Below are 12,026 nucleotides of genomic sequence, written 5' to 3'. Positions count from 1 at the left end.
AGTTTTGTGATTATGATCCCCCTCCCCTTTCCATTGTCTGGTCTCTTCTTTTGCACAGTATAATCTCCTCAATATAGATTAGACCTTTTTGGTTTTTTGTTTTGTAGAGAGGCAAAAAAACACCCCAAAGCCTGTGCAAACGTTTTAATTCTCTGTGACACATTAAACCAGAGGAATTGCATTATCCTGGCTGGTTGGTAGCAATAAGCTGTTTTGCCACCAAATTTATTTAGGTTGAACACTCTTTCAGAAGCAAGAGGTGAAAGCTCAGCAGGTTTATTTTATGCTGGAACATTTTGTATGTTATTGTCGGTGCAGAAGATAAATATTATAGGGACCTGTACTTATTTATATAGCTCTGCTGAAAGTCCCAGGATGGTTTATTAGTGCTAAATTAAGTATGAGGCAGGCTATTGCATAATATTCCCATTGTACAAATGGGGATGTTCATAGTGCAGGAAGGCTAGCTGCACGAGACCACATAGCATCATTAACAGCAGAAGAAATAATGAGTCATAGCCTGGAGTTCCTTGCACTTATCTTCTCTATTATATGTTTGGTTGTAAGTGCAGAGAGGTTATAAAGTACACACTGGTTAAATAATTTCATTAACCCTGGTACCTCTGCTAGATTTCTCATCATACTTACAATCTGTGCTCATATCTTAATGTGCTGATTGGCATTTTGAACTGAGTTGCGTTAGGCCAGATTTCTTTTAAATCAGATTAACCTTGTGTTCCACAGTTTTATAATATGATTAGGTAATTATATTCAGCATCAAATTGTTCTTAATAAAAGGTGTTTGAATTTGAACTTCAATTGATTTTAAGATCTTGGCCTTTTTATATAGATAAGCTTTTATCATAGAGTGGTAGGCAAGGTACTCTGGAATATCAAATCAGCTTAGAATGAACTATGCCAGCATGTTGGGTCATGCTTTTGATTTGGCCCCAGTCAGCAGCACGCTTTACAGAAATGCTTTTTGTACCACTTTACAGTCTGGGTCTTTGGTCAGCATTGCCCAACTGCTTGGTGTTTTCATCAGCACTTTGAGCCATTTAAGGGAGCATCTGATTTTGAAATTAAAGAAGAACTGTCTGTGTGAAAATCACTTTGTGTCCTTTTCTTTTTAAGGAAGTTGCTACACAGCACTAGTAGTAAATAAATAATATATGTCTTACCTGCGTGGTCTCTCACAAGCACTGTGTAGAAGTTAAGATACAGTACAAAACCTTTCTGTTTACCTTGCTTGTTGTTACTTTATTATTTCCAATATTTCAGTGATAACAGTAATAGAGCACTTCATATGCAAAACCCTTGGGGTACAGATTTGCAAGCTTCTGGTATTTGTTGCCAAGTTTATTTTTTATAAGCATTCTCACTCATTGCTGGTAGTACCAGCCCACATCTGACTCCCTGCCAGCCTTTTTCCATTTTGTGCTGTAGGGCAACTTGCAAACATTATCAGACTTATACTTTTCATTTGGTTTGTTGTAAAGATTTACGTTTCATATGGCTTCTCAGTGTACCACTTGAAGGCGCTTGCCTTTTCTAATATTACACACTTTGTCAGATAGACTTTCATGACAGGTTGGGGTTATTACGTGTTATTGTTCATATTTATTTAATATAGACAGTGTGACCTGAAATGCTCCTAAAGCTTGGTCAGGGTGGCCAAGAACTTGCTTGCTGAGTGGGGGGTTATGTTGTTGCCTGTAGGGAGCCTATTGACTCCAATATGTTTACTTAGTTCATACTCCTCCACTTGTTACCAGAGTCGTCTAAAGGGATAGGTATATACAATTAAAAAAAAATACTTAGAGAATGTCATTTTTTGACAGCGTCATTTGTGGTGGCGGTTGGGTTGTGCCCTGCTGTGGGAACAGTCCGCACGCTTGGAGAGAAAGTCACCCTGCTTCTTCTGCAAGCTTGGAGAGGTGGTTTTGATATAGACTGATGTAGACCTCTGGAGAGCAAGTTTAACAAATGCAGTGTGGAAAAAGATCCTTGAGGCTTGTCAAGCAGGAGATGGATGGTAGACAGGAGGCCCCCCAAGAGTATCACTGTTTCCAAAGTAATACTGTGACTTAAGAGATTTAATTAAAGATTTCATTTCTTTGAGACTACCATAGCTTGCATCTGAAACATGACTATTTTCCTATCATGATAGATATTCCTCAAATATGGATTTTTTTTTTTATGTAATGTAAGTTGAAAACGGTTAATGATCAGTCACACTATTTGTTGATGCACTTTTTAGCTTTTTTGTACACCTTTTATGCTTGCCCCCGACAAGTTGCTTGCATGCAGTGTTTTCTTTGTTTCTGGTTTGGCGCTTAAGCCCTTAGTGAGAGACCTAGTGAGACTGCAAAACCCTCTTTCAGCAGCTTGCTTCTGCTTGTGGCGTTAATCTTTCTGCAGGGGCTCATGCTGTTTACTTACAAAATTCCAGTTTCCAGTTACAAATAGAATATTATTAAGAGAGTCTTCTTTTTACCAATTAGGTCAAAGTCCTAAAATTTTAAGACCTAAACCACATGGTTTAGAGCGAACTGATTCACAAACCGTAGGTGACTTTACTACAAGAAGAAAGGGTATGTACTTTAGCACTGTATGTATATAGAGTTTTATAAAAATAAATAAAACAAAAAATAAGAAAACTGTTGTTCTAGAATAAATTTAACTCTTGTATAGTCTTTTTACTTCTATTATAATCGAAGATCATGGATGCATTTTCCTTGCCAAGCAAAAAGTTTCCTATATAAGGACTTAAAAGTCTTTCTGTCTTGAACATGGAAGCAATTCCTTAATATGGTGTTCTGGTCTCTTTAAGTTTTACCTGTTCATATTTTGCATTTGCTGCTGTCTATTTAGAAGCAAGTATATATGACTGACTTGTAAGTTCCTTGAAATAACTTCACTTAGGCAATAACCTGAAATCACTGTTTATGTGGGGCTCCTGCTGTTGGCTAAACACTGAAATAAAGCAAAATATTGATCCTTTGGCCATTTACTACTGCAGAGATTTAGTTATGCATCTGAATGCACATTGCAATTAGTCTGATGGGCTTTATCGGAGGTGGTGAGTTGGTGCCTTATATTGGTGCAAGAAGTGGAGGAAATTACAAATCTTGTTTAAAAAATATCTCACTAAGTGTCCCTGATTGTTACCTTTTGGAGGTTAAAGCCCATGGCAACTGGATGAAACATTCCTTCTGTTCTCAGTGGGCTATAGACAAAGTCATTGCCCTTTTTCTGCTGGAGCAGTGCCCTTCCCTCTGGTACCTGCCGTGGAGTCTCAGGCCTTGCCAGAGGACTCCAGCCAAGCTCAGCATTTTTGTGTCTCTCAGGCTTGAGCATCATCTTGCCTACATCAAGTTCTGCCACCCTATCTCATACGGTACCTTATATCTTGAGATAGGTGAGTTGTAGTTCCTCTCTGGGTCTGTGGTGACAGCTTTTCATGAGCAAGTGAGTTAAGTGGCAGAATTATTGGAGTAGGCCTGATGTGCTTTGAGCGCATCATTATGTCTTCTTAACAAAGAAAAGGAGAAACCTGCTTGGGATACTAAAGACTGATACTCATCCAGAAAATTTGAATTGTGAATCCTTGTATTCAATATGTGAGATAGCTGACTTTTCAGTAAATCTCAAGAGTGAGTATCATGAAAGTACAATGAGTACAGTTCTGCTTTTTCCCGTGAGACAACCATGCCAATGAAACACCTGATTTCTGTCCATTCCTCACATGGTCGCTCAGGACAGCTCTGACTCCACGGGAACTAGTGGAGTGCCTGATATGTCATCTTGGTGAACCTCATCATGTGCAGCAAACTGGGAAGGGGACTGAGGGGAGAAAGGAAGGGGTATCATTACAGTGACATTGCATTTAATTTTTAAAAACAGTTCTAGGGAGGATGAAGTTGAGATTCAAACTGTGACAAGTCCTGTAATTTTTTTTTCTAATGTTTAGGCGGCATCAAACAAACCATCTGGAGGGATAAGGTGTTTCTTGCTAATGCTCTATTTGTGGTTCTGTTCTGAAAATGGAATTTAAAAATCGCACCTTTTCCAGAACGCTGTTGGCTGTCATTGCACAACCACGCGGCTGCTCTGCTGGTCCGTGGATAACCAGCCAAACACCCCTTGGAGTTGAAGCGAGGTGTTGGCTCATCTCTTGATTTTTGCAAACTTATTCTTAGCTTACAGGTCCTGCCCACTCTTTGAGGTGTGAAACCTAATCAGTAAGGGCAGAGTTTGCTCAATAGTAATTGTGAGCAAAGGAGGGTGCCTGGAGTTGGCTCTGCTGGCAGTTTAAGCAGAAACAGGCCGTCAGCCCCATCCTGGGCCTGTCAGTTCAGCAAGTCATTGTGGCAAACACAGAAAGTGATGCTGCCATTTTCAGAGTCTCTTTTCAAAATAGAATTACTATGTACAAGCGTAACTGGCAAAATTCTTAAATTGTGGGTTTGGTTTTGTTTTGTTTTTTTCCTAATTGCTGTTGCTTTTCAGTACTTGGAAATTTTAAAATATAAGTTAATAGTTCATGGCTTTCTGAGAACTAAACTGTGACTCCTTTTCCTAACTGGTGTTTACTATTTAAAAAATAGTAATATGTTTGTATTTAGGCTTTGAAAAGCTATTGATTTTGTTTGGGAATGTTCTGTGCTTTAAGATTGTCTGTTTCTTATATAGCAAAACCAGCTCCACTAGAAATTAAACCTCTGCCTGAATGGGAAGAATTACAAGCTCCAGTTAGATCTCCTATCACCAGAAGCTTTGCACGAGAGTAAGTTTCTTAGCTTTTCCTCATTCAGATTGTTTTCCTTGACTAGAGTTAATAAATATTAATAAATGTATGTATTATGTTTTCAGCCTGTGTCATACAATTTCAAGTTTCCTTTGGAAGTGTGTGTATGTGTGTATGTATTATATATATGTACATGTGCATTAAAATAAAGTGTGTCCATACGACTTTTTATTTTGTAATATTAAATATAAAGGACTGTGTGTAACCAAGAAATGTGATACTCTAGTAAACTTGAATGAAAATTTCATCTCTAATATGCTTATTTTTGTTGTTTACCAGGAGGTTTAAGATATTCGAGATGTATTGTTTGTAAAATAATTCCTGGTAATTAGCTCCTCCAGGTTTCCCATGTCTCCCAGACCGGATTCAGTTCATAGCACAACTTCCAGCAGTGACTCGCACGACAGTGAAGAGAATTATGTATCCATGAATCCAAATCAGTCCACTGAGGATCCAGTATGTAAAATCTACATCTTAACTACTCTCTTCCTGTGCAGTCCTTACTTTTAAATCATGCGAACACAAATACTTCCACTCAGCATCACCACATCACCTCCTTTATACTTCTAGATCAAAATAATAGTAAATCTCAGCAGAAAAACTGTAATTTTAGTAAAATTTCACTGAGGAAGTTAAGAGCGTAATCACACATATAATATGCATATCTGTTGTACAAAACAGTTCAACACATTACTTGTTCTTTTTCCTTCTTCCCTAGAAACTGTCTCCTCTTGTCTGTAATTGCTAGTCGTGGGCTATGCACCAGTTCAGTATTATGTCATCAAGGAAAATAAACTGTATTAGGACCTCTAATAAAACCTTTAATAAAAGGGCATCTTCCAAGAAATGTGGAAGAAACAGGGGAAAAAAAAAAAGGATTGATATTTGTTGCTTACGTTCCATAACAACCGAATGATGTGTCCTTTTATTAGGCTTTTTTCAAAAAAGAGGATAAAAGGGGTGTTTGTGTATTTAATATCTGTAGAATTTTCTCAGATAATGAAGTTTCAGATTTGTAGCTTGCAGTGCAGTAAGTGTCAAGCTACTTAGGAACAGTTAATGATGTGTGTTGTGGGTTTTGTTGGGGAGGGGGAGAAAAAGAAGAACCACCAATAATAGTATTTTAAAGTAAAAGAGTGGCAGTAGATCTGAACTAAAACAGTAGGCCTGAATTAAATGTGGTCCAGAATACCCCTAAAGCACTGGAGGAAAACCTGAGTCTCAGCTTTTTCTTCAGTACAGTTCAAAGCATTCACCACGTCTTTACTGCTTGGGTTCTTAGCAGGGAATAAAGCAGCATTTTTCATCTTCAAAGCATTATGAAAGACCTTCTCTGGGGAGGGCCTGTCTAGCATCTTTTTTTTTGTTCTGTTTGTCTGTCCGCCACCTTATCTGGCTTGTGCTGTCGCCTATTTCACTGCTCCTTGGACTCTCCTCTCGCAGTGCTGCTTGCTTCCCCATCCCCTACTGCTCTGGATGCCCTCCCACTTTCCTCCAGTCTCCCTCCCCAGTCTCTCCAGGCCCCTGCTGATGCCTCTGGGGCAGCTCTGGCTTGGTGCGAGCCCACCAGCCTGCAGAGCATCCCGGCTTGGGCTCAGTACCATGTCCGACCTGCCGGCAGCAGGGAGCTGATGGTGTAAAAACTTATCCCCCTCTTGCAAGAGGCTTTGGTAAGTAATCGGTAGCGTCCCGTTTTACAGATATGAAAAATGTCCCGTTTTACACAGAGGTTTGCAATCACCTATACCCACAGTTCTGCCCGCGGTAGAATCACAATTCAAATTGAGGATTTCTGTTAATTCTCACAATGATGTTTCAGGGGTTTAATTTCAGTGCCAAGATGGTATATTTAATGTCACACCTCAGACAGCCTGTCATTAATATCTTCTGTTTGCTTGCACCGTTCATTCTTTAAGGTTGTTCTACAGATTTCCTTTCATTTTCATTTATGTATATTTAAAGTTTCTGATTGCTAATGCATATGTTCTGCTTGTCTAGATTGTTTGAAATAACAGATTATTTTCTGTTTGAGTAATAGCTTTTTTATTTATGCAGGGAACATTGATACAAAACCTGATTTTTGCATGTTAAATGTGCAGAAATTTGTTTAGAGAACTTGGACAACAAAAATGAACTTTGTCTCAGTTGTTTGTTTGTCCTTGTTACCAGTTAATATTAAATGAATTGGATGATACAGATGTAATTGATAACCTCAATGTAAAAAGCCCAGTCCATTAAGTTTTAAACCCTAAAATATTTTATTTCCTAGAGAACCTGAGCATTTCCAGATATCTCAAGGCCTTTGTTTTAAAACAGCACCAATCACGTAGACGTTTCAGAACTTTTATTTGTTCCAAATACATCTTAGAAAGGAGCACGTACTTTTTCATCTTCTGTCATCAGCTTTGAAGCGTCTTGTTTGGACATGTCATACTTCTGTTTTATTTAATAAAACCAGCATTATTCTGCTTTTTCTTTCAAGTTGCTGTCAGACATACCCTTCTGTCTTTCCTTCTGCCTTCCTCTTCATTTTTTGCTGACTGCTGCCCTCTGTCTTCCTTTTTTTTTCTTTATCTTTTAGAGAAGAGTCCTTCTATTGTACTGTTCCTATAACACCTGTTAAGAGGGAGGGATCAGGCTGGGAGAGGACAGAGGAGGTGAGGTTGTGAAAGTCTGGGCTAATTGAAATTTAGCTATATGCAATGCAACTTCAGTTCAGACAGCACTGCACCAATTTTCCAAAGTCTTTTGGACTTAGCAGTTGAATAATCTTTTTCGATTTTCAGCTTAATCATTATTGCTTTTGAATGAAATGCAAATGGCTCATTTGAAGTTTTGCCACTATTGTGAGGTATTTAACAGAAATTTAAGGAAATAAAAAAGTTGGTAATTAATGTCAAATTTGAGATGTAACATCACTGCATTTAAAAAGAAGAAACCACACTCCATGCTTATCTCATGATATGAAAGGGACATTAGGTGGAAGGCACAGATGGGTTTGGTGGCAACCTTAAATTTGGGGGGGTTGGTTGGGTGATTTTTTTTTTCTCCCATTCATTGGCTTTCCACTCTGTCCCAGTTTCAATTTAGATAGAATATATCCCCTTGTTATACAATGTCAGTAAAATTTGCATGGTTTAACTGATTGCAAGACATCTCAGTCAATTCTTTAATATTTCGGCAGTTTGTAATAAGCATATTTGGTGATGTGGACCATCAGCATGTACATTTGTAGCTGAAGTTATTTGTATTCTAATTTCAGAACTTGTTTGGAAGCAACAGTCTTGATGGAGGAAGCAGCCCTATGGTAAAACCTAAAGGAGACAAACAAGTGGAATACTTAGATCTGGACCTAGATTCTGGAAAATCTACCCCACCTCGTAAGGTAAGCAGAGCTTCAACTCCTGTATTTCTGCTATCAAGAGTTTAAAATTTCTTCAGAAGTAGTTGCTGGGAAAGGGGGAACCTCCAGTGAGGTCATCCTAACTAGTTGGTCAAATAGGCAATCAGAGAGCTTATATTGGGCCTTTCAGAGAAACCTGTACTTGTTCTATATCTGTTTGGGACATCTACTTATAATACTTTTTGTTGTTAATTTATTTTAACTTTTTTTTTCATTCTCCCTTGCTTTTCTCAGAAGAAGAGCAGTGGTTCAGGCAGCAGCGTGGCAGACGAAAGAGTCGATTATGTTGTGGTTGACCAGCAGAAAACGCTAGCGCTGAAGAGCACACGAGAGGCGTGGACTGATGGGAGGCAGTCAACAGAATCCGAAACACCTACGAAAAGCGTGAAATGAAAACGCTGCTTTTTCTTCAGAGAACAGAAAGGAGTGAATTTTGACGAGTTGCAGGACCACAACGGCAGTGTTGTTCAGCTGCCCAGTACCTGGTTCACTGGCGTGTGAATAGGTTCTTGACTGAAGAGGATGGAAGCCAAAGGACGATTGAGATATATCAAAGGAATTTTTAAGATCGTAAATTGGCTCTGTGGTCTCTGGAAGAATTGTAACCTGTAAATAACATGTAAAATAGCATTGCTCAGCTTTCAGAAAACCTTTTCTGTAGTTAACACGTTTGTAGTATTACTATGTTTATGCACTTTTTCAGTTACAATGTTGGTTCAGGTATTCCCAGTTAGTGTACCTTAACGCCTAGTTCATCTGGAGAAATTTTTTCCTTACACTACTATTCCTTAAAATTTTAGGTTAATTAAACTACATGTAGATATGGAAATTAATATTTGAACTTCATTTTTAACAACTTAAAATTGATTTTGCAGAAATACTTTCACAATTGAATAATCTACTTGAAATGCCAAGAGACGACCGTTAGTTACATACTTGTTTATATTTAATACATGCAAGATTATTTGTAAGTCTACAGGTTACCTTCCTAACAAAAATTGCTGTGAGTTAATAATAATGAACTATACTGGGTTTCGACCTACAATCCTGGCTTACGTTAGTTGTTAGTGGTGGAACTTCTATTGTATTTTATTAATGACAGTGTTCTGTGTTCAATAGGTGAAGATTCTGCAGGGTGGGATCTTACACTTTTAAAGACTGAATAATTAAATACCAAGTAAGCCTGCAAACCACTGATGGCATGCAGTAATATTGTGATCTCACACTCATTAACAAGAAATAACCTTTATATTATTTACAGAAGGTAGAGTATATAAATCAGGTACGTACCAAGCACTATTGTGCTAATACACTGATCAGGTTTAGACAATGAGCTTTAGTTTTGTACTATTTAGAAGTTCTAATGTCAGTTTTCAGTTCAAGATTAATGGGACAGTTTGACATTCACTGTTTGTAGTCCTAGCAAAATACTGTGATTTTGAATTAGACATTAATTCAAATGGAAATACTATGTTTTGACACCATAGTGCCCTTCTTATGATCTCTGTTTTACTTTAATCTCCTGCTTGGCCTTATATTTAAATCCCTATGCAACTGGTATTTTATATCTCTGTTTTTAAAAAATTAGATAATATACTTAAATGATCCCCTTGTAAACCACTTGTTGCTCTTTCCTGGTACAGGATTTTAAGCTCTGTATACTGTGATCCTTTATTTTACTATGCCAGTTCCAAATAATAATCTGCCTTGGTTTAGAAACATTTTTTGTTATTTGGAAGAAGATAGAGTTCTTTAAATATGTGAATGAGTTAGGTCTAGATAGAAAACTTACTAACACTGTTTTAACATCCTCAAATAAGCGGTTGGTTTTATTTTCCTACCCAATTGTTTTATTTTATCCAGATGATGTAAAAGTTGAGCATAGAGCTGTGTTGTTTTCCGGCATGTTGGCCTTAGTTCTGTGCCATTGGTTGTTTCTCTCCCCTCACAGCCACAATCTACAGTATGTAAATTATCTTATTCTTAACAAAGGTTCTTTTTAAATTAGTAATATTTTGATGCTTCGAATGTTCCTTTTAAAAAAAGAAACTAAACACAATGCATTTTGAGGTGAATTTTAAATAAATCAAGTTGTTCAGTTTTGATGTGTAAACTCTGTCCTGTGAAACCGCAAGCCGATGTAAATGCGCCTGTGAAGGTGTTTAGATACCAACCACACTTCTTCAAAACAGTAGATTACCTCTTAGTACCTCTCAAAAAAAGTACAGCTAAAACTATCTTCAAAATTAATATCTCATTTAAAACCCCACACCAAGCAGCTAAATAATCTGAATTTCAAGCCTTCTGGGAGCCAGAATAAGTAACATGAGCTGGGGGACTTTGATCGCTTAATCAAAAGTAGCTCAGATCCGTAAAGATTCTGGAGCTATAGCTCAACTCTGCTTTGATGGTCTTTCTGTCCAGTAGTAAAATCTTCTTGACTGATGTTACAACGGAAGCACCTGTAGGCATGGTGAGTACTTGGGAACTAATGTTTTGTTTTAGGGCATCGTCTTTAAACATTTCATTGGTGGAATGGCAGTGGTGCATCTCCACTTACTCAGTAGCAGATGTGGTTAGATAATCACTTTGCTGTTTATCCCACATAATTGTTTTGGTTCTTGCCATTGGGGGTAAGAATCTATACTGCGGAGTCGCACACTCACGTGTGCATGAGTGATGATCTTGGAATATTTCAAACACGTATTTCTTTATTCTCTCAATGGACAGGAGAATTTGAGGGAGAAGGTTTGTAAGGGCTGCTCATCTTTTATCTGTGTGTAACGCATCTGTCCTTGAAATATTTACCAACTACAAAACTATATATTATTTTTAAAACTTTTGGATTTTTGTAATCAAGCAGTGATACTTATATATATGTACTACTTTTTCAGATGTTTTGAGCATCTGTGGTAGTGAAGTATATATGCCTAAAAGAATCGGTGTCCTAGGCTGGCCTCTCTTGGTACAGCTGGTTGTACAAGGTGGTTTTGCTCTAAGTTTGCTGATTTCAGTCCTTGGTTTACAGATTACACTTATTCTTTCTTCATTTCAAATTTGGCAGTATTCACAATGTTCATTACGATTGAGAATCCACTCTTAATTTTGATACTTTTTTCCCTTCCTTTTGTTAAGGAAAACAGCAGATTTCTGCCTGTACAGACAGTTTAGTGCTTTCTAAGTAATAGTCTAAAATTTGTATTTAAGCAGTTTTCTCCCCTAATTCCAGTAATACATTTTCTCACATGTTGTCCAAAGAACATTCAGAATCAGAGACATTATATTAAGTGTGGATGATACATCTCATTTTCACCTATAAAACTGGAGTGGGGCTTCATGCTGCAGATCTGAGTTCTTGGACAGTCTAAAGATGTTAATATTGAAAATGTGAATACTAAAATTGTAGGTGGTAGAAAGCAAGCTAGACTGTTGTTAGCCTTGTGTAACTTCCAATTACTGACTTTGTAAGGAAATTCTAGTTAGGGGGATGGGTGCTGATGGAAAATGCAGTAGATGGCAGTGCAGAAGTAGTTTGTCAGTGGTGTTTGTCTAGTGTTCCTTTTCTGACAGGTAAGTTCTTTCTTGTTTCACTAAAAGAGTATGTTACTAATTAAGGATAAAGTTTTCATTGCTCTACATGTTGTTAATGAGTCATTTTAAAGTACAAATATAAGTGTGTAATAGGTCTTTTACAAATATGCAAAACCTTGCTCACAAAAATCACAAGGAAATCTTAGTGCCTTGTGCACTAAGATGGGCTCTAAAAATGGTTTGGTGTCGCTATGCTATAACCTGAACAACTTGTTATCTGGT

General features: G+C 37.6%; 1 protein-coding gene across 23 annotated transcripts in view; it reads left to right on the top strand.

Annotated features, from left to right (window-relative positions):
• GAB1 (GRB2 associated binding protein 1) overlaps window positions 1-10,326 on the top strand; it is a 103,473-nt gene extending 93,147 nt beyond the window's left edge. For 11 of the 23 annotated variants that reach the window (XM_065061980.1, XM_065061969.1, XM_065061963.1 and 8 more), the window contains 5 exons: window positions 2,505-2,594; window positions 4,696-4,789; window positions 5,143-5,266; window positions 8,073-8,195; window positions 8,448-10,326. In XM_065061980.1, the coding sequence (XP_064918052.1) occupies window positions 2,505-2,594; window positions 4,696-4,789; window positions 5,143-5,266; window positions 8,073-8,195; window positions 8,448-8,606 (590 nt within the window). In that variant the 3' untranslated portion in view covers window positions 8,607-10,326. Of the gene's footprint in view, window positions 1-2,504; window positions 2,595-4,695; window positions 4,790-5,142; window positions 5,267-7,391; window positions 7,468-8,072; window positions 8,196-8,447 lie in introns of all 23 variants that reach the window. The other 12 variants (XM_065061972.1, XM_065061968.1, XM_065061973.1 and 9 more) reach the window with 3 other exon arrangements.
• Window positions 10,327-12,026: the final 1,700 nt, after the last annotated feature.

This window comes from Columba livia, chromosome 4 (assembly GCF_036013475.1).
Source record: "Columba livia isolate bColLiv1 breed racing homer chromosome 4, bColLiv1.pat.W.v2, whole genome shotgun sequence".
NCBI classification, from domain to species: domain Eukaryota; kingdom Metazoa; phylum Chordata; class Aves; order Columbiformes; family Columbidae; genus Columba; species Columba livia.
Note: the sequence above shows the minus strand (reverse complement) of the source record. Positions and strands in the feature narration are given on the sequence as shown.